At 34.8% G+C, this 22,190-nt stretch overlaps 2 protein-coding genes and 1 long non-coding RNA gene across 4 annotated transcripts; 2 read left to right on the top strand and 1 right to left on the bottom strand.

Moving 5' to 3' along the window:
* The first annotated feature begins 704 nt into the window (after positions 1-704).
* On the top strand, positions 705-3,288 carry LOC146912776 (uncharacterized). Of its 2 annotated transcripts, XR_015016888.1 has the most exons (5): positions 705-946; positions 1,137-1,217; positions 1,944-2,014; positions 2,667-2,802; positions 2,961-3,288. It is a non-coding gene; the product is annotated as an uncharacterized LOC146912776 (long non-coding RNA). The 2 variants fall into 2 exon arrangements; XR_015016887.1 differs by lacking the exon at positions 705-946 and having other exon boundaries at positions 1,078-1,217.
* Positions 3,289-6,596: 3,308 nt separating this feature from the next.
* LOC146912775 (COBRA-like protein 4) lies at positions 6,597-9,546 on the top strand. The gene is made up of 6 exons (XM_085722258.1): positions 6,597-6,823; positions 6,922-7,001; positions 7,423-7,879; positions 8,239-8,386; positions 8,480-8,757; positions 9,080-9,546. Exons 1-6 carry the CDS (start codon positions 6,772-6,774, stop codon positions 9,358-9,360), a joined length of 1,296 nt encoding a protein of 431 aa, XP_085578384.1. The 5' UTR covers positions 6,597-6,771; the 3' UTR covers positions 9,361-9,546.
* Positions 9,547-9,851: 305 nt separating this feature from the next.
* On the bottom strand, positions 9,852-13,536 carry LOC146912774 (COBRA-like protein 1). The gene is made up of 6 exons (XM_085722257.1): positions 13,229-13,536; positions 12,192-12,271; positions 11,563-12,019; positions 11,111-11,270; positions 10,606-10,883; positions 9,852-10,454 (listed from the first exon to the last, which is right to left on the bottom strand). Exons 1-6 carry the CDS (start codon positions 13,305-13,307, stop codon positions 10,168-10,170), a joined length of 1,341 nt encoding a protein of 446 aa, XP_085578383.1. The 5' UTR covers positions 13,308-13,536; the 3' UTR covers positions 9,852-10,167.
* Positions 13,537-22,190: the final 8,654 nt, after the last annotated feature.

The following is a 22,190-nucleotide window of genomic DNA, read 5'->3' as shown; positions in this document are numbered from 1 at the left end:
AAACTTGAACACAACTTGAATTAGCCCAAAATACCATGAGATTAGATGCTAGAAAACACTAACTTGAAAACAACTACTAGTAGATACACAAATCCAAGTTACTAATGGATATAAATTTAAGTTAAGATCTATTTTTGAATCTCCTAAAAGATCTTTTTTTCTTAAGAATGAAATAAAGGATTACTTTTTTAGAATACAAGGAACATATAATTCCAAATTAAATATTCGTTGAGAAAAAGACGATGAGGTATTTTGAGTCCATAAATATTTAGTTATTAGCATCAACGCCTTTCAATGCTCAAGCTAATGAGCAAGTCGTTAACAAGATCTTGATTGATTCAATTAAAAAGCACATTAAGCAAAAGCCTCGAAATTTACATGAAATCTTAAGTCAAGTCTTTTCGGCCTACCAAAATTCTCCCAAAGGATCAATTGTTGTTACTCTTTTAAGTTGGTTATGCTTAAGATGTTGTTTTGTCTATTGAATTGAATTTAGTTATCTAATCTAACTTATTCCTAATCCTAGTTAACATTCCTAATAGCACTGCCAACCCTAATTCTACTGTTTTTGGCTCCAAAACGATGCTGACCGTTGATCTCAATGTCAATGGAAATCAACGACTGATAAGCCTTCTTTGGAATTATTTGTTTTGTGAGTTACAATGCATTTATTTTTAACAGTTTCCAACACACCGCTCAATTCCAATACATTGGCTAAGAATTGAAATGAAAGGATGAGAGACCCATTGTTATCGTTTTCATCTCAATCCTCTGCTCTCCCTCCCCTCCCATGGCATCTTCCTTTCTCTTAATTCTGATCTCACGTCCCTCTCCTTCATGACTTTCCTCCTTCACCCTACTACGTACCCATCCCTCCTCCGACACCACGGAAGACAAGTCTCCGTCTTCAGCCCGATTTCAGCGCCACAGACTTCCTCCCGTCGTAGTTCAGTATCCTCCCGTCGTAGTTCAGATAATTGAAGATCCTCCTTAGCTTCCATCTAAGACTTCAAATTTAGGACCGTTTCTTTTATTTATTTTTTTCGTTTTTCTTTCTTTGATTTAAGAAGTTTGTTAACTGTGACAAATTTCTTTTTTATTTATGAAATTTGTGTAGTGATTTTTTCTTATTTTAGGGATGATGGTGTGGCTAGGTTTGAATTCATATGTTGAAGATGATGATGGTGAGGCTTTGATTTACGATATTTCTTCTTCTGGTAAAGTTTATTCTTCCACCTCTATTTGTTCCTTTCTTATCTAATATAATTTTCTATTAAAGAAAATAGAATAGTTGGATTTCTTCTTCTAAAGTTTGTGTTCTTATTGTTGAGCATGCCTCTTCAATTTCTGCTGATTCTAAATTCAGGTGACATTAAAAACTCAAGGAAGAAATTAAAATCTCCTTATTGTTGCACATTTTCATATTGTGTTATTATCTTCTTTTATGTGTTTTAAGTTGCAGCAAAAACTTATGGAAGAAATTAAAAATAGTTTGTTAGTTTGTGATGTTGTATGCATTTTAATCTTCCATTATATTTGGACTTTCTCATTTATTTTCGGTTGCTTTTTATTGGATTTCAGTTCTAAATCTTCATCTGCATTATGAATGCTGCATTAGATACATGATGTTTTATAACTTTGAATTGTATCATGATCGTGGTTACACTGTGATCCTTGATATTGAAATATCAAGGACACATGTGGTTGATACAACCATAATTGGATTCATGATACAATTGTTGTGAGTTGTGACCTAAGAAACTTTAATCATAACAATAGTTCTGGTTCTGGACAGCAATATTGAACCATGCTTTTTTCTGAATAGTTATTAATTTAATAAATATGTTTGAGCTACCTATCAAGAATTCTAATTTGGCAGGAGCCTGTTCAAATTTGATAACTACGTTTGAAACTTTAACCATTCTGAATTACTTATTTGGCAGGAACCTGTTCTTCCTAGTTGTTTCCTCCGAGCCATGGCCATCGGACTAATGCCTACGATTGAAAAAAATAAGTATTATAGTAATCTGTTACAATCTCTTTATTGAATTCTGGGTCATAATTTCAATTTATCTGTTCAACTTTTTCTTCTCTCCACATCGGTGCCTGGCTTTGTTATTCCCTTTTTGTTTATGTTGGTGTGAGCTGTCCTTTACAAGATTGTAGTAGATATAGTTAGTAATTATTAATTACTTCGTTTTTGGTTATATTAGAAATATGGTTTTACGTGTATATATAACCTATTACTCTTCTGTAACTTTTTTTAATGAAAAAGAAAGAGAAATAATAGTATATCAGTTTGACAGTTTGGAGATTTTTTTTTGTTGGTTTATACTTATTTGATCTTGGTTGTAGATTTATCTCTATTCTTGACAAACTCCTCTTTATTGTTATAGACTAAAAGGTCATAATTGGATGCAGAGCTATCCATATGTGACTGCATTCCTCTATTTTATCCATTGTGAAATTTGATAGAGTACCTTTTATCGCTCTTCTGCTACCTCATCTTTGTTTTTTTATTACTATCAAGAATTTGATAGTGTAACCTCTCTGAAGGAAATTTGATTTTGGAGCCACTCACATGAATTCCCTCCCTATCAGTGAGAATATTAAACATTTACAATTCTGCCTATTCATAATCTATTTTTTTCCTTCCATCATTGCAGCAATGTGGGAGTTCATATCCTTTTTTGCACTGATTGTGTTGCTGCCACATGTGATGAATTTTTCTTGATGCAACAACCGAATGAGAATTGATGTGTTGCGCTTGATTAGTTTATTAAGGTGGAGGACCAATCAAAGGTATATATTTGATTACTAATGTGGTTGTAGTTGAAATGGCTCTTTTTATGTCTATATGAGCTATATGCATAATCTTAGCATATCTTATGCATTGGTTATTGCTAATCATACACAATTCTGCTTACTTATAATCTATTTACTTCCTTCCATCCTTGCAGCAATAGGAGTGGACTCTGTTGGATGTGTGGATTTCAAGAAATCTTGCTATGTTTTACGATATTGATGTTGGATCTTTAAAATTGATGGTAAGTTGACCGACTCAGAGGACACTTGAGTCTGACTAATTGATTTTACCATCTCAAATGACACTATTGCAGGCTCTCTATTGTTACTATAAATTGAAGAATGAGATGGTTACAATAGAGGTTTCATTGTCATTAGATAGTGAAGAATTGAATGAGAGTAATTGGCATGGGAGAATAAATTATTGTAAAAATTTGACTTGACCCTTTGTGAAATTTGTGAAAAGATTTATTTTGTATTTAATTAAATGTATTAATAACGAGATTTATAAATTGACAAAAAAGTAATTGTTTACATCTTATAAATAGAACCAAAAAAATAAAACGAGAAAGATTAATCGTTAATAAAAATTAGCTTCTAAATGTTTTCTAATCTATGTAATGGATCATATTACAATATTAGATTTTCCATTGTTTATGACCCGGGCGGTAGCACGGGTAAAAGTTCTAGTTAAATTTAAAGTTGCAGCAACAAAATGGCTTGCTAGTACAAAATTACATTAAAAATGATACATAGCCATTTACAAAGTCTAAAAGAAGAAAAGTTGGTGGCTATAAACAATATTATTCACTAGAATGAAAGAGTGAACAAGTTTTATAACTAAAGAAAAATTTCCAAATTGGGAACTTAATGTGGAAAGCAAATTCACCAATTGATATTAAGGTTTGAAAGTTTGAAAGATGGTCTCTAAATTAGGAATAACCTTTTGTTATCAAAAAGACATTTTTGAATAATGTATGTTTGATTTGAGATATGGATTCAGATAACCAAGGGATATCAATCACCAAGCAATATTTGAGGTACTATAAACTAGTTTTTTTTTTTTTTTTTTTTTTTTTTTATAATTCATGAACATAAAAGTAACTTAGATTAATCTTAAATGAGTTTTTCTATCATGTGCAAATTTGCACATGTTAAGAAGTTTAAAATAAAAATTTTGTATTGTAACTTGTACGTTTAATATTAAATCTAAAACTTTTGAATAAATAATTGTTGTTTTTCAAGAAAAAGTTACTACTATTAGTTGTTTTAACACGTGCAACGTTGCACATGTTAGACAAATCCATCTTAAAATGTATAATGACCAATTGGCCAAAACATTTGTTCAAGTTACATTTAAAAAAAAAATAGAGAAAGAAATGACAAATCAACCCGGAAGAATATAGCAAGTCTAGAAGAGTTTGAATGTCATTCCACACCTGCCTCAACTTTGATTAAATTGTTTCCTTAGAACAAAAGCTTCAGCTTGAGAAAGATAATATGAAGCTAAAGTTACAAAAGCTCATGCAAAAGTTGAATTCTCATCTTGCGTAATGGCTTTTACAGCTTTAGCTTTCTTTATCTTTCTCAAGCTGGAGATTTTGCGTGCATATGATAATCAATTGCATGCTTCTCCTCCAAAAGTTTGGTGATGTTGACACTCATGATGTTTCCTTTGTCACCAAGGTGATTTATGTGATTAATGGAAATGGCATGACATTTCTAAGTGTTATTGGAAGTGTTGAAAGAGGTGTTATAAAAGGAACATTAGCACGAGAAGGTAGTTAGAGACTAGTTGGATCATTGATATTTCATTTTACATTATCTCTATGGAATATATATTTTTGGATCAAAATCAGTATGTAATAAAATTTGTTAAGATGGAAATTGAAAAAAATGAATACAACATCAAATTTTGAAAATGAAAAAAATTAATAGACTTTAAAAGCATCAATTTCATTTGTATTATTTTCTATATTACCATTTTGAAATTTTCACATTGAATTTGCGGCATACTATCTTTTATAATCATACCGGCATTCTCGCAGCAATTTCATTTGTTGGTCACATAAAGTGAATTCTCTACTCACTTATTCAAGCTATTCAAATCTCTTACCACTTGAACCAATACATATAGGGCGAAAACCACTATAATTAAATGCAAGATTTGCATAATTACGGTATCTCAAAAACAAATCATTTGATTGTACTTTTGCATATTATTTTTTCAATATACAAAAAGCCAATGAATATTATTTTTTTTTATCAATGATAAAGATACGAATATTACTGTTTGCCAACTAATCTATCGAGAAAAAATTGTTAGGCACACAAAGTATGTTCTATCTCTCAAACAGTTTTTTCTCATACTAAACTCTTGAACCAAACTAGTTACATGTATGTTGGTACCAAAAGCTGCATAGATTATTGAACAACTGGCAAATGACTACAAGTTATTAAGTACTTGAGAAAATTTCCTATGAAGCATTCAATTTTGAAGCTGTTAGATTGTCATTTTTTCATTTGATAAGAACTCCCTAACTGTCCCTACGTTGCTTGCTTGTTTCAAACTCTTTTTCAATGACTCAACACATAGACAAAAGCAAGCAAGACCATAAAGTTTACGTTCCTAAATTTGTTTGGTAAGTTTCAGAAAAGACCAACTATGGTACATAATAGACCAAGGTGTTGTCACATGAGGATAAAATTTCCACATTTGGATCTTGGTCATTTTTGAGATGTATAAGTTCTATAATTTTTCACAGTAGTTATTTGATTTGATCCCTTCATATGATTAATATCCATCTCAAATTGTTTAATTAATATCACTTCATATAATAATTCTTTAAAAAAAATCACTTCATATAATTAATTAATATATATTTAAAAAGAAGTGTGAGAACACCAATTTATTTCATCTCATGCCAAATTCATTCAACAATTTCATTATTTCAATCAACCAATCACCCTAAGGAGAAAAAGAAAATCAAAGAAATGAGAAAATTGTATATGCAAACAAGAAAGAGAAAAAAATATTAAAGAAAAAGAACTAGGTTTTTTTTTTGTCGTCATAATTTTTTAATGACAAATTTTAGCAATTAATTGTTAGATTAATATTGATTTATTCGACCGACTTTGAACTCTGGACCTCCAAATTTTTATCACTAATAATTGATCCTATTAATTCAGAGTTCAACGAAGAGAGTATAGTCTAAGCCCAAATGCGGTGTTCGAACCCACGATATCACCCTTCTCCGTAATTAGCGTTTCAGTTGCGAGTTAGATTATTTGACGATGACAACAACAAAATTCTGGCTCTAGAATATGAATCATTTGTTTTTTATTCTTATTATTTTTTTTTGTTTTCAATTGCAATATATACCGAATGTCACATTATTTTCACTTTGTTTTCTTTTTTTGGTCAATTTTCACTTTGTATTCTTATTTTTTTTGTATTTTAGAATTTTTGCATAAAAACTATTTTTTTAAATAAAACTAAAATGAAAATTATTTTTTGGAAACCAAACCGACTCTTGCTTCCCATTAATTTTTTTTTCTTTTTTTGGTACAAGCTTCCCATTAATTTCTATTTTATATATTTTTGAACTTTATTAAGTTTCCTTGATCAAAGAACTTTTCATGTCATTCAAACACATCAGTTGAAGTGTTATGTTCACTTTTACACATCCCTTCTGTTCTAGTCTGTAGCGGTTGCTTTAAGATGTGGAAACTTTAACTGAAATCTTAAGTATAAGATAGTGATATATATCAATACAAATGTGTAGGTTTCTAACAACCATTTGGTGAGTAAGCCATAACTAGAATTCCCTAGAACCATTTTTTCCTTCTCTACAATACTATACATTCAATGTTCATATCATTTTGCCACTAAATTATAACTCCAAACCTCAATATATATTTTTTCATTTAGCTTAAGATTGATAATATCTAACACATTATTCATCAATGAGGCTTGTTATATCATCTCTTTGTGTTCTTGTGTTAGTCTCTTATGCAGGTAACATATAAAGTTTAACTAATTATTTATTTAATTAGTTTTTTTTTCACTTTTATATACATATTTAACTAATTTTTTTGTGTTTTTTTTAATCATAGTTGCTTATGATCCTTTGGATCCAAATGGAAACATAACAATCAAATGGGATATTATGTCTTGGACACCAGATGGTTATGTGGTAAATTCCATTGCTACTTGTTTTATATTTTCTAAGCAAATCAAAATTCTAACATATATAGTTAGAGAATTGTTTGGTTCTTCACTTAAGAAAAAAAAGCCCTTATATGATAAGCCATCATTCAAAAGACCTGTAACTATCATTTTAGAGTTTTGTCGCCCTTGCGGTCCTTCCTGACTAAATTGATCTCTACGATTGCACGAGATCAATATCCTGAAGAAAAAAAATTTAATTGAGCGCACTAAATTGATTTCAACTTTTCCTTCCCTTTAAGTGTTTATTTAAAAGTTTATCCCTACTAAGGTCATGTTTGGATAAACAATTTAATTGAGCGCACTAACTCCAACAAAAGATAAAATAAGTCAATTCAAAGAGGCACTAACTTTATCTCCTAATTGTGATTATGCATTTTTTTTATTAGGCGACGGTAACGATCAACAATTTCCAAATGTTTCGACACATAATGAATCCGGGATGGACATTAGGATGGACATGGGCTAAGAAAGAAGTAATATGGTCTGTGACAGGAGCTCAAACCACAGAACAAGGAGATTGTTCAAAATTCAAAGGCAATATACCTCATTGCTGCAAGAAAATCCCTACAGTTGTAGACCTTCTCCCTGGTGTACCTTACAATCAACAGTTCACAAACTGTTGTAAAGGTGGAGTCGTTTCAGCATGGGGACAAGATCCTGCAGAAGCTATATCGGCTTTTCAAGTTAGTGTTGGACAAGCTGGTACCACAAACCGAACGGTTAAACTTCCGAAGAATTTCACTCTTTTGGCTCCTGGACCTGGTTATACTTGTGGCCCTGCAAAAGTTGTTCCTTCCACCAATTTCCTTACACCTGATAGGCGCCGCAAGACTCAAGCATTGAGTAAGTTTCTCTAACTAGACAATCTCAATTTCTTCACTGTTTTTAACATGATGTTATCAATCGCAAATCACAGAAAATAACGATCTGTTCAAATTCCTCCAAGCAACAAAAGGGCTGCAGTGCCGCTATAGCCGCTATTTGATAAAATTTTGTACTAGTGTTGTCAAATAACAGCGATAAAGATGCTATAGTGCTGTATCATAGATGAATCTGCTATGAAAACTGCAAGGCTATCCTAGTCCTAGTTTTTCTATTGACAACATTGTTTTTTACTAAACAGCGTATCGTGAAACAATAGCAATTTTTTCAACATAGACAATTCTAAGAGTCTCCTTTGTTATTATTTTATTATTATGCAGTGACATGGAATGTTACCTGCACATACTCACAATTTCTAGCAAGAAAGAATCCAAGTTGCTGTGTATCTTTATCATCCTTCTACAATGAAACCATTACACCTTGTCCCTCCTGCGCATGTGGCTGCCAAAACAAGAAAAACTGTGTAAAGTAAGTCTTATATTCCGAAAAAGTTCATGACGCTTTAAACATTCAAAGAAAAGAATTTCAAAATTATTTAATCATTGTTGGTTTGCTATGCAGGAGTAGCTCTAAGATTCTGAGCATGGTGGGAGCTCACACTCCAAAGAAAGACAATGAACCATTGATGCAATGCACTCATCATATGTGCCCAATTAGGGTTCACTGGCATGTGAAGACTAACTATAAGGACTATTGGCGAGTCAAAATCGCGGTCACGAATTTCAATTACAGGATGAATTACTCTCTTTGGAGTCTTGCAATTCAACATCCAAATCTTAACAATGTCACACAAGTTTTCAGCTTCAATTACAAGCCACTTCTTCCCTATCAATCCATAAGTGAGTCTCAGCATATAGATATCAAGTTTATTATCACTCGATAACTTTAAGAAAACCAGACAATCATTTCGGTCGTTCAATGTGTGAGGCATTGTCGGTGTAGTTCCAAAATATATCGAAATTACAAACACATCCTTAGATGTCTCTTTTGGTAGTAATTTTGTGGACAAAACTGACTAACAAAAGACACATTTAGGTATCTTTTCGTAATTTCAATACATTCAAGGGCCTATTAAGACAACGTCTCACACTTTTAACGACCAAAATTACGATTTTCTTCTTTTAAGAATGACCATTTAAGCATGTTATCATTATTATGCAGATGACACTGGCATGTTCTATGGAATGAAATACTTCAATGATCTACTAATGGAAGCTGGACCAAAGGGAAATATTCAATCAGAGGTATTGCTTCAGAAAAACAAAGATACCTTCACATTCAAGCAAGGATGGGCATTTCCTCACAAAGTTTACTTTAATGGTGATGAATGCATGCTTCCTCCACCTGATACCTACCCTTTTCTCCCTAATTCTGCCCCTGCAAGACTAGTTACCTTTAAGGGACTCATCTTCTCATTATTTTTACTGCTAGCAGTTTGGTGAATTGATGCATAAAGTGTCAGATATTAAAAAAAAAAAAAAAAAGGCAAATGTTAGTATTGTGTCAGAATAGTTTTCTGAACATTTTGAAGCTATGTATATCTACATAGAGATAATTTGACGATAGATATGAATACGTGAATCATTCTTTGAAAGCACTAAGCCAAACAATAATTTTGTGTCCGTTGAGATTGAGATTGTCTTATTTGATCTTTATCTATTGACATAAATATTTGTGAGATTGTTTGAAAGAACTTATAGAAACAACTTGTGACATAAGTCACATAACTATAAACCGTTTTCAACTTATATCCATAAGCTCTCGAAGGTCTTTGTCTGAAACATTAAATCATGATGCTGTTATTGCAATGCTATAATTGATAATTAATCTCTTTTAGCCTGTTTCTTTGGACAATACAGACAACATAAAACATAATATCTTCACACTAAATAGGGTTAGCTACATGGATCAAACAACTTATAGCGCCATATCCTATTATAAATCATGTTTAACATTGAGGATGATATTCTGTTTGTGTTTCTTCTAATTACAGCACAAAATACAATAAGAATGTAAAACCAATAAATACATCATTACATAGGAAGCAGAACTAGCAATGAAGTAGCAAATTCAACCGATATGCTGAAACTAAGAAACAAATCATAGGAAGAATGTGCTATTCTTGAATTGTCCATGGATGCCGTGCTTTGGTTTGGTTTGAATTCCAAATCGGTATCCCAAAATCGAGTCAAAACTTGTAAGAACGCAAATTTTAGATGGCAGAATTGCGCATACCGCGGATCCAAACATTAAGAATGTGCATGAAGTACCAAGGCTACCAATGAAGCCATCACCAAAGCAAGGAAGGAAACCTTTTGTTTGGAACCGGCATTTGGTAACCATGGATAAGCATCAGGTGGTGGCATCACACAGTTGTCGCCGTTAAAATAGATCCTCCGGGGAAAAGCCCAACCTTTATCGAAAGTAAAATTTGAATCCTTTCGGAAAAGTAGCTCTGACTGTACATTACCAATAGGACCAGCTTGCATGAGTAAATCATTGTAGAATTTAACTCCCCAAAGCATTGCTGTATCATCTGTTAAAAAAAAAACGTTAATGTTAACACTAAGAATGGTTGCTGAGTATATTAAACCACACACTATATTCAATCAAGTAAAAGAAAAAACGATACGTATTTTATGCCGATAATAAGATAGAAATCCTTGAAAAATCTTACACAAACTTACTTATCGACCCGTAAGGAGTTATTGGTTTGGAGTTGAAACTGAAAAGTTGAGTCAGATTGTCAAAGTTTGGATGTTGAACAACCAAGTTCCAATCTGAGTAATTCATCCTGTAATTGAAGTTAGTAACAGTGACCTTTACGCGCCAATACTCCTTGTAGTTAAGCTTAATGTGCCAGTGAACTCGGATAGGACACATATGACTGGTACATTGAACCAAAGGCGTAATACTATTCTTTGGAAAGCCGTTAACAACCGATGCCAAATGCGAGGCACTTGGACTGTAACCACACAGAAAAAGGAAATGTGAGTGTATATTAATTTCGAGTAAATAGACATTTTAGTCCTTAAAATTGTAAGGGTCTGTCAATTTAATCCCTCATTTGCAAATTAGCAATTTCATCACCTTACAATTTCAAGGACTATTACGCAAAATATCAAATTTGAGGGACTAAATTGACCAACCTGTTTAGAAGGAAATCATATACAAAGAGGAGTGAAATCTTACTCTATACAGCTTCCTGATTGAGGTGAGTTGCCCTGGCAGCCGCATGAACATGTCGGGCAGGGTACAATAGTATCATTATAGAATGATGAGAGGGCAACGCAACAAGTTGGAGTTTGTTGAGCTAAAAATTGTGAATATGTGCATGTCACATTCCATGTCACTGCAAAAAAAATCAGAGTAATGTTAAATTCTAAGTAAATAATATCTTGCTGAAAGGAAGTAAAAAAAAACTATGCTCAAGGACCAGTTTTAAACATAATCATAAAACTGATAAAATTATTACTATAGTATTAGACTTTGGTATTCACTATTTAACAAACATTAGCCATAAGCTCTCATGTTGTTTTAAGCTTTCTTTCATAAGCTCTCATGGATATATGAAAACAGCTTATAGCTTATATGAAAACAATTTGACTTACTAAGGAAATTAAGATAAAAGATGATTAACTTACTAAGTGCTTGAGTCACTCTCCTTTTGTCTGGTGTTGTAAATTTAGTAGGTGTCCCAGGTTTTGCTCGTCCACATGTATAACCTGGTCCAGGTGCTTTCAGGGTGAAATTTTGCGGCAGTTTGACAGTTTTGTTGGTTGTGCCAGCTCTACCAACGATAACCTGAAATGACGCAACCGCATTTGTTGGATCCTGTGCCCATGAGCTGAGTACTCCACCTTTGCAACAATTTGCAGTTTGTTGATTGTAAGGTGTTCCGGGAAGTAAATCTACGACCGTTGGATCTTTTTTACAGCAATGCGGGATGTTTCCTTTAAATTTCGAACAATCTCCTTGTTCGGTTGTCTGACTTCCCACCATGTTCCATATTACCTCTTTCTTTGCCCATGTCCATCCCAATGACCATCCAGGTGCCGATATATGACGATACTGTTGGAAGTTGTTCATCGTAACGGTGGCCTGTCCATTATCGATTGTTGGTTAGACATCAAAATAAGTAAGAGAAAAATAATTAACTCAAGTCAGCATCAGTAGTATAGCAGCTTCATCATGAAAAATGTGTTACGTTAAATTGAAAATAGATGAACATTATTTCTAATAATCGGTATGATATACAAAAGAATATACTCACAACATAACCATCGGCTGTCCAGCTTATGATATCCCATTTTATTGTGATATTCCCATTTGGGTCAAGTGGATCATAAGCTTCTGAAAGAAAGAACAACGACGAATTGTAATTAAGCAAAATAATCAGAATAATCAATTTCACTGCAAAACAATTTGTGAACAAGCAAGAAAAATTAAAAAACTAAACACAATAAGCTGAACACCAGAAGCTTCCACAATCTAATAAAAGGAAAAATATCCAAACTTGCATAAAAATCACCACCAAGGTTTTAAATTGCAGTCAAGGTCGCGGTTCAGTCACTGTTCATGATCCTTAATATTACATAGATTCGCCAGTACACACTACTGATACAGCCCTCCAATCTCGGTGGCCTTATGAGACAGGGTTTAAAATGAAGGTTCAAGTTCAACCACAATTGGGCCGCAATATGACGTGTATGTTTGGATTAACGGTGAGTTCTGCAAAATCACAGTAAGCTCAACAATGTAGCTTTTGCCAAAATCAAGGTGATTCACCGTGATGTTGCCATTTCACCGTCCAAACATGCACTGACAATTTATTATCTTGCAGAACCCGCAACTCGACCACAATTAAGGCCACATTTCACGATTCTCCGCCATATCAAAAATTGTGACGCGACCGCTATTTAAAACCCTGATCTTAAACTCATGGAGGCATAAAAAAACATGTGGGGCAACCCTAACAGTCACAAAATCATCCACATCACAATCACAATTGACCCTTTTTCAAAAAACACTTTTCCACCACATTTTCAACAACATGAAAGATCAAAACTTCACAACAATCTCATAACAAACAGTAATGTTCACAATCAACCATCAACATAAAACACAGAAATGAAAGGCCACAAACAAAAAAAAAAACAATTTTCTTACCAAAAAAAAAATTAAAACAAAACAAACCCATGAATCAAAATTACGTAAGGAATAAAAAGATCAAAACTTTAATGAAAATTATTATAAGAAAAAACCTGCATTACATAAAAATAAGAAGATGATGAAAAAAAAAATAAGAACCTGTTGAAGTGTAGAACAGTGTAAATACCAGGAACATAAACATGCATGGACAATGTTTAAGGAAATGGAAGAACAACATTGTTTTTGTTTTTGTTTATGTTATTGTCGGAGTTGTGTGACAGTGTCTCTCTCTCTCTCTCTCTTTCTGAAACAGAATCAGAATTGTTGTCTAATCAAAAACACTTGAAGAGAAAGAAAAATAAAATAAAATATAAATAAGTAAATACAAAAATTATAATAATAAATAAAAAAATTAACTAATAATGGAAATAAGAGAGAGAAAGTTTTATAGAGAGAGAGAGATACCCGGGGAAGCTGAGTCAAGAGAGTTTATGTTGAGTACAGTTGGCAATGTGAGTTTGAAAGTGGTAAGTGAATGTGGTGTGCAAAGTACACCCATTGGAAGTGACTTACTTAGGTAGGCTATGATCCATAAAATTTCATCAAAGTTCATAGTTTTAATTCATATGTGAGAGCTGGAATTTTTTTTGGTCACATATGAAAATGGTGGACCCTATTCATTGTGTAACTTAACTCGTAATATCGATATTATTGAATGCATATTTTTGTTTGGATTCAAACTTGAAACTTTATAGGTATGAGTCTAAGTTTTAGATGATGCTTCCTTTTTTACATGGAAGTTTAGATGAGTTGAACTCAAGAATTCATCAGGGTCAGAGAAACATCAAGGCTTAGTGAACTCTATGTTATGAATGAGAATATTCCAACTGTGACGGTATCAAATTCTGTTAGTGAAAATGGACAGGTGGCTTATGATCCAACTATTGTGGAGATTAGGCGCAGCAAAAGAGAGAGAAAGGCCAACAAAAAATACAGCACCTGATTTTCATATAAGGGAGCGTGGTGTTTTGGATTAGTAGGCAAGAAATTGGTGATACAATTCTCTCTCTCCCTCCTATTTTTCTGTGGTTGTGTACTGCTTCTTGTACGAAGAGTACCTTCAATTTTCTCCTTTTCCTTGCTGTAATTTTCCTTTGTTTGGTTATTGCAAAATTGAACTTGTGTACTGTTTCATTACTATTGAAATCTCAATTACAAATTAGTGAAATTTACAAGTTATTACTATTCTGTGTTGTCATTACTTACATTGGTGCTTTCATTTCATTACCATGGCGGATAATACTCGAATGAAGACCATGGAAGCAACTATAACATCGATGCAAGCTATGATGAAGAAGATGAATGAGGATGCTGATATTCGTTTTGAGCGACTTGAATCCACCACTGCTTCCCGTTTTGAACGACTTGAAGCTCATCTGGAATCCATTCAACAACAGGGTTCCGCTTCAAATGGCAGTCTGAACTCAGGTTCCTCCAGTATCAATCAACAACAACCTTTCACCACCCGCAACATCAAGCTTGATTTTCCGCGTTTCGACGGTCATGAGGTATTGAACTGGATTTTTAAAGCTGAACAGTTTTTCGAATTTTACTCAACACCGGATCTACAACGTTTGACCATTGCCGCCGTACACATGGAGAAGGACGTCGTACCATGGTTTCAAATGACATCGAGAACCACTCCGTTTCACTCATGGGCAGCGTTTACAAGGGCATTGGAGCTCGAATTTGGGCCGTCTCCGTTCGAAGCACCTCGTCCGGCGTTATTCAAGCTCCAACAAACTACTTCCGTCGCCGCCTACCACTCATCATTCACCACCTTAGCAAATCGGGTACAAGGGGTAAGTGCTGAAGCTTTTTTAGACTGTTTTGTTAGTGGGCTTAAGCCTGAGATCCGTAGGGAAGTGATGGCCCATAACCCCTATTCCCTATCCAAGGCCTTTGCATTAGCTAAATTGTATGAAGAAAAGTTTGGTTCACCACTTAAGCTCAGTTCATCTAACCCACCATCCAAACCCTTTCATTACTCAAATCCATCGTCACCCCTCAAAAACACAAGCCAACCTCCATTGTTACCTAACCCAACAAACCGCACCACCATGACCTCCCCAACACCAGCCAAAAATCCAATCAAACGTATTACCGCCGCCGAGATGCAGCTCCGCCGTGATAAGGGTTTATGCTATTATTGTGATGAGCGTTTTTCCCTCAACCACAAATGCCCCAATAAACATTTCCTCCTCCTTCAAGTGGAAGACCTTACTGATTGTCTTGAGGAAAATGAACCACCAGATAAACCCCAACACTCCATCGACCCGGAACAGGAAATTGAACACCATCTCTCATTCAATGCCCTCAAAGGATCTCAGGGTGCAGGTACTATGCGTTTTCAAGGACAAATCCATGGAATTAATGTTCAGATTTTGCTTGATAGCGGCAGCTCCGATAATTTTTTACGCCCACCCATTGCACACTGTTTGAAATTGGCTGTTGAATCTGGTTCCAAGTTTCAGGTGCTTGTGGGTAATGGGAGTGCCTTAACTGTAGAAGGCTACATTCCTGACTTACCGGTCCAAGTTCAGGGTCACACTTTACACATGCCGGTGCACTTACTCGACATCACTGGTGCCGATTTAGTCCTCGGTGCCCCTTGGTTGAAGACACTAGGGCCTCATATTGCAGACTATGATGCGCTCTATATTAAATTCTATGCAGGGAACTCCTTCATCACTCTCCACGGTGACCGTGTGCTCATGCCTGGACCAGCCCAATTTTACCATATTCGTCGTATGATGAATACACATTCTATTGAAGAATCCTTCACACTGCAATTTCAACAAGTTCCACCAATCTCTGGTGAAATTGTACCTTTCCCATCTCCTGTTCCTATTGACTTATCGGCCTTGCTGGATGCCTATGTTGATGTTTTTGAAGAACCTACTGGTTTACCACCACCACGGGTTCAAGATCATGCCATTCCATTACTTGAAGGGAGTAATCCGGTGAAGGTCAAACCATATCGTTACCCGCATAGCCAAAAATCACAAATTGAGAAAATGGTAACTGAAATGTTACAACAGGGCATTATTCAACCCAGCACTAGTCCGTTTGCTTCTCCGGTGCTGCTAGTTAAGAAAAAAGATGGGACTTGGCGCTTTTGTACTGATTATCGCGCCCTTAACACGATCACAATAAAAGATAGTTTTCCAATTCCCACGGTGGATGAACTCTTAGACGAGTTGTATGGAGCTGCATATTTTTCCAAGTTAGACTTACGCTCTGGATATCACCAAATCTTAGTTAAACCAGAGGATCGTCACAAGACCACTTTTCGCACTCATCAAGGCTTATACGAGTGGCTGGTTATGCCTTTTGGTCTCTCTAACGCACCTGCCTCATTCCAGAGTCTTATGAATGATGTGTTCAAGGTGCAACTTCGTCGTTCGGTGCTTGTTTTTTTCGACGACATTTTGGTCTATAGCCCAACCTGGGTGTCACATCTGCAACATTTAGAAGAGGTTCTGAAACTGCTCCGGCAGCACCGGTTGTTTGCCAAAATGTCAAAATGTTCATTTGGCCTCACTCAAGTTGATCATTTGGGTCACACTATCTCTAGCCAAGGAGTTGCTATGGATCGTTCCAAAATTAAAGCAATTTTAGATTGGCCTACCCCAACGAATATCAAGCAGCTTCGCGGATTTTTGGGGCTCTCTGGTTATTATCGTCGTTTCATCAAGCAATACGCCGCCATTGCCATGCCCTTGACTGCCCTGCTTAGGAAAGATGCTTTCAATTGGAACTTGGAGGCTAGTGTAGCCTTCGAACATCTCAAAGAGGCTATCACAAAGGCCCCTGTCCTAGCCCTTCCTGATTTCCACCAACCCTTTATATTGGAAACCGACGCATCCGGGTCAGGAATTGGTGCAATTCTTAGCCAAGCTCGCCACCCTATTGCTTACTTTTCACAGAAATTGAGTCCGCAAATGCAAAAGCAATCAGCTTATGTTCGTGAGCTTTATGCCATCACTGAGGCTATGGGTAAATTCCGTCACTATCTGGTGGGACATAAGTTCGTCATCCGTACAGATCAGAAGAGCTTAAAAGCTTTAACAGATCAATCCATACAAACGCCGGAGCAACAACATTAGCTGCATAAATTTTTGGGGTATGACTTTACTATCGAATATAAACCAGGCATCGAGAACATTGCTGCTGATGCGTTGTCTAGGTCCTTTTATATGGCCTTGTCTCAGCCTTGTGCTGACTTGATTACTCAAATCTACACGGCTGTGTTAGATGACCCTGTGCTATCAGTTTTGAAGACTCAATGTCTTAAAGGAAGCTGTCCAGATGCTAATTACCATGTACACAGAGATATGTTGTGTTGGCGCTCTCGTTTGGTCGTTCCTTCTAAGTCACCGTTAGTTGCTCAGATTATACAGGAATACCACTCCTCCCCACTAGGTGGACATGCTGGATTCACCAGGACCAAGGCACGTATTGCTAAACAATTCTTTTGGGATGGTATGCATAAGGACATTAGCCTTTTTGTGTCACAATGCCTCATCTGTCAACAGGCAAAAGCTTCTACAGTCCTTCCGGCAGGCTTACTACAACCGCTGCCAATACCTTCTCGCATTTGGGAAGACATTGCAATGGATTTCATAACCGGGTTACCTCCTTCTAACTCCTACACAGTCATTTTTGTGGTAGTGGATCGATTGTCTAAATATAGACATTTTGCCCCATTGAAAGCTAATTTTACTAGTACCAAGGTTGCAGAAGTTTTCTTGCATTCCATTGTGAAACTACATGGTTTTCCCAATTCCATTGTATCTGACAGAGACAAAGTTTTTACAAGCAGATTTTGGCAGCAACTCTTTAAACTGAGCGGTACTACTTTGGCTATGAGCTCGACATATCATCCACAGTCTGACGGGCAATCTGAAGCTGTCAATAAGTGTTTGGAGATGTATCTTCGTTGTTTTACTACCCAATGTCCACGCAACTGGTCTAAAATGCTTCCTTGGGCAGAGTTTTGGTATAACACTTCTTTCCATACAAGTATCGGCATGACTCCGTTTACAGCTGTCTATGGGAGAGATCCCCCTTCACTTATTAAATATGAATTGCAGGCTACTGACCCACCCTCACTACAAGCACTGCTCACTGAACGTGACTCTGTGTTGGCACTTTTAAAGGCCAACCTGTTGAAAGCTCAAACTGCCATGAAAAGATTTGCTGATATGAAACGCCGGTTCGTGGAATTCAATGTGGGTGACATGGTTCTAGTAAAGCTACAGCCATACCGCCAACATTCGGTTGCTTTACATCGCAATCAGAAATTGGGATTGCGCTGCTTCGGTCCTTTTCCCATTGCTGCAAAAGTGGGTATTGTTGCATATAGGCTCATTTTACCACCTACTGCTAAGATCCATCCGGTATTTCATGTTTCACAACTCAAGCCTTGCAAGGGACATCACTCAAACCAATATATACCAATGCCTCTGCTTACCTCCGAGCAAGGTCCTTTGCTACGTCCTCAAACTATCCTACAGACACGTATTCTGCAACAGCAAGGCAAGGAGGTGCCTCAAGTGCTTGTTCAATGGGAAGGCATGACGGCTGATGACGCAACATGGGAAAATCAGGTTGAAGTCCAAGTGAACTATCCTAACCTCAATCTTGAGGACAAGATTGTTTTCAATGAGGAGAGTATTGTTATGAATGAGAATATTCCAACTGTGACGGTATCAAATTCTGTTAGTGAAAATGGACAGGTGGCTTATGATCCAACTATTGTGGAGATTAGGCGCAGCAAAAGAGAGAGAAAGGCCAACAAAAAATACAGCACCTGATTTGCATATAAGGGAGCGTGGTGTTTTGGATTAGTAGGCAAGAAATTGGTGATACAAGTCTCTCTCTCTCTCTCCCTCCTATTTTTCTGTGGCTGTGTACTGCTTCTTGTACGAAGAGTACCTTCAATTTTCTCCTTTTCCTTGCTGTAATTTTCCTTTGTTTGGTTATTGCAAAATTGAACTTGTGTACTGTTTCATTACTATTGAAATCTCAATTACAAATTAGTGAAATTTACAAGCTATTACTATTCTGTGTTGTCATTACTTACACTCTAACAAAAGTCTTTATAAATTACTTATTAAAGAGATCATCACATTGACAACGAAAGTTGAACCCAAAATATTGTAGATGAATCAACTTCTTATCAACTGAGTCAACCTTCATCACGATTTTAGATGATATTTGTCATTTTATTTGGAGACAAAAAATACAAAATATTATTAAAAGACAATTATTTCATTTCCTATTTAAAACAATTTCCAACTAACAGATTTACTCAAAAAATTACTTTTTCCTTTTAAAATTCTTTGTTCCAAAAAATAAAAAAATGAAATAATTTTTATTCTAAACAAAAGACGAATGAAAGGAACACCTGGTTTAAGGTTGGAACCAACTAAATTTACTTTATTTGTTAAAAAAATAAAATTTATTTAATTTTTTCAAGATAAATAGAAAAATAATAATTAAAAAGTGACTTTTTATAATACTCATTGCATGTATCTTAACCTTCAAATATTGTTAAAAAAACCTTGGCCCTTCAAAGTTCAAAGAAGGTTGGAATGAGGTAGAGACTATATAGGGAGGTTGTTAAGTAAGGTGTGTTTTTGTGGCGAGGGTGAATGTCACTTTCATTACTTTTAATCACACAATTATGCATTACTTCTATGATAAGGAACGATGCCCATTTGCACATAAGTGATACATATTATATCTGTATACTTTGTATGTTTGAGTGAAAAATAATCTTAATTATTTGAGTTCCAGTCATGATGAAAGTGTGGTTCCAGGTTTATCAACTTTGTTTTATAAAAATAGATTGTTTAATATTTTAATTAGTGCTAAGTCTTTATATATTACTATCATTTTAGGGACTCAACCTATAGGAAGCAAGACTTAAAGATAGTTGTACTTGTTAGGTACCAGAGTAAGACAAAATATTATCACGCAACTAAAATAAGAGACGAGAAAAGAGGAACTGAACACACAATATTTTACGTGGAAACCCCTCAACAAATAAGGGGAAAAAACCACGGGGCAAGAGTAGAGAACTTTCACTAAGTGGAAGAAATTACAGGACCTCTCTCTAAATACAAGGAGAGTACAATTAACACTCTCTCTTATAAATAGGAGAATATTAACTAACACAACCTAGGAGAAACCTCACAGAAGAAACTATTTTTTTCTCTCTATATTTCTTCTCTCACTACTCTAAACAAGCTTTGCTTGGTGCTTGTGTTGTTATGATTTGGGATGCATGTTCTCCTTTCAGCTTCCCTCTATTTATAGAGGTAATGTGCCGAACAAAACAAAAGAAAATGCATGCAAATTGTCAAAAATGGTAGGCAATACAACTTGAAATTGTCTTTTGACAATTTGCTTCAATTTTTGTCATGATAGTCACCATATTTAAAATTTCAAAGACAAACCAAGTTTTCACTTTGCTTGCATGCCTAAAGTCAACAAAAGTGGCTTTAGTTTTACCACTTGACAAATTGCCATGACATTCAATAGTCAACAATGTTGACTTTACCATGTTCACAGTACTTACCTTTTACCGAGTGAAAATCTCACATAAATATCAAAATTTTATGAAATTTGAGTTGAATCATTTATCAACTAAAAAATATTGTTAGGAGATGTTAACACATTAAATGAATCTTAGTCATTTCTAAAAAATAATCTTTATATTTCTACACAGAAGATATCTTTAGTTAAAAAAAATGAACTAAACAAATATCCGCTCATATTTTTTTACAATCAAAGAAGAGAAGCAAAGAAACTTCTTTTACATACTATGTATCAAAGATCAAACAGACACGAGATAAAAAAAGATAAAATGAACTCAATTGCAATTTAAAGGATGTAATCAAAAGACACCAAAGAGTAATCTTAATCTTTTCAACGATGAGTATTGTAGATTATTCTTTTTGCTCAAAAGGTCCAGAACTCCTCCTTCCCCTACAAAAGCTAAACACAATTAAACCAATCAAGTAACTTGAAGTCTTTCCTTGATATCTTTGTCTATTTCTTGCTCAAAAAAAAAAAAAACTTTGTCTATTTCAACGAATATTTACACTTCAAATTATGCCTATTTCTCCACAAATGTTTTGAAGTACTCCCTCTGTCCCTATATCTAAGCACCCATTTGATTTTATTTTTGTCCCTGAATGTAAACCCCGTTTCAAATTACTACATACATTTATTATTTTTTTTCCTAAACATACCCCTAATTTATACTACTAACTTGCCTTGAAATATGAAAAGTCAAATTTAATACACATACAAACAAAAGATAATTTGGTAATATTAACACACAAAATAGACACATTAATTACACTAACAACTTTTCTTAAGAAATGTGAAAAAAACAAAGAGGAGTTACATATAGGGACGGAAGGAGTACCTAACTTACTATACATCCTAGGAAATAAAAAAAATATTCCACCATGTTCTAGCATAGCCAATTCCAAGCAAAATGTACACATTTCCTACCCCATTACCTCTCCACTCCTAATCATTTTCATACCAAGTAGAATGGCAAGAGTAGTCGAAGGTTCTCACTATTTGCCTATTTCCATTCTTAGTATCCTTATTATACACTAGTAGGAGTCGCCCGCCCCCCCCCCCCCCCCAATATGCCTCTTTGTCAAGAATGTCACTCTAGTCAGTCTCATATTTGCTATCTATTTTGTTTATCTTTAAGTCTTGAGCCTTCCCTTTTGATGAGCCACTAAAATAATAATGTATAGAGACTTGGTAGTAATTACAAAATTAAACAATTTAGTTTTGCAAAATATAATAGGTAAACTAGAGTTACACGTTCATCATGACATAAATTTAAAATACAATTAAGATTATTTTTTACTCAACATACAAAGTAAAATATAATATATATATATATATATATATATATATATATATATATATATATATATCAGTTATGTGCAAATCAATACAAACAATTACGTGTGTGACTATCAGTGGTGTTTGTCATTTCATCTACCAATTTAAAAAAGACTGT

The sequence above is a fragment of the Medicago sativa genome, chromosome 6, assembly GCF_051527215.1.
Source record: "Medicago sativa cultivar Bolivia chromosome 6, Bolivia_mono, whole genome shotgun sequence".
NCBI lineage: Eukaryota > Viridiplantae > Streptophyta > Magnoliopsida > Fabales > Fabaceae > Medicago > Medicago sativa.
The sequence above is the reverse complement of the archived record's forward strand: the minus strand, read 5'-3'. Positions and strand labels throughout refer to the sequence as shown.

Excerpts from the sequence above, each read along its gene's own strand:
- LOC146912775 (XM_085722258.1), top strand. The coding sequence starts at position 6,772 with ATGAGGCTTGTTATATCATCTCTTTGTGTTCTTGTGTTAGTCTCTTAT. Across the intron at positions 6,824-6,921 it reads TGTGTTAGTCTCTTATGCAG|TTGCTTATGATCCTTTGGAT; the intron begins GTAACATATAAA and ends TTTTAATCATAG. Across the intron at positions 8,387-8,479 it reads AACAAGAAAAACTGTGTAAA|GAGTAGCTCTAAGATTCTGA; the intron begins GTAAGTCTTATA and ends TTTGCTATGCAG.
- LOC146912774 (XM_085722257.1), bottom strand. The coding sequence starts at position 13,307 with ATGTTGTTCTTCCATTTCCTTAAACATTGTCCATGCATGTTTATGTTC. Across the intron at positions 12,272-13,228 it reads ACTGTTCTACACTTCAACAG|AAGCTTATGATCCACTTGAC; the intron begins GTTCTTATTTTT and ends TCTTTCTTTCAG. Across the intron at positions 10,455-10,605 it reads AACTCCTTACGGGTCGATAA|ATGATACAGCAATGCTTTGG; the intron begins GTAAGTTTGTGT and ends TTTTTTTAACAG.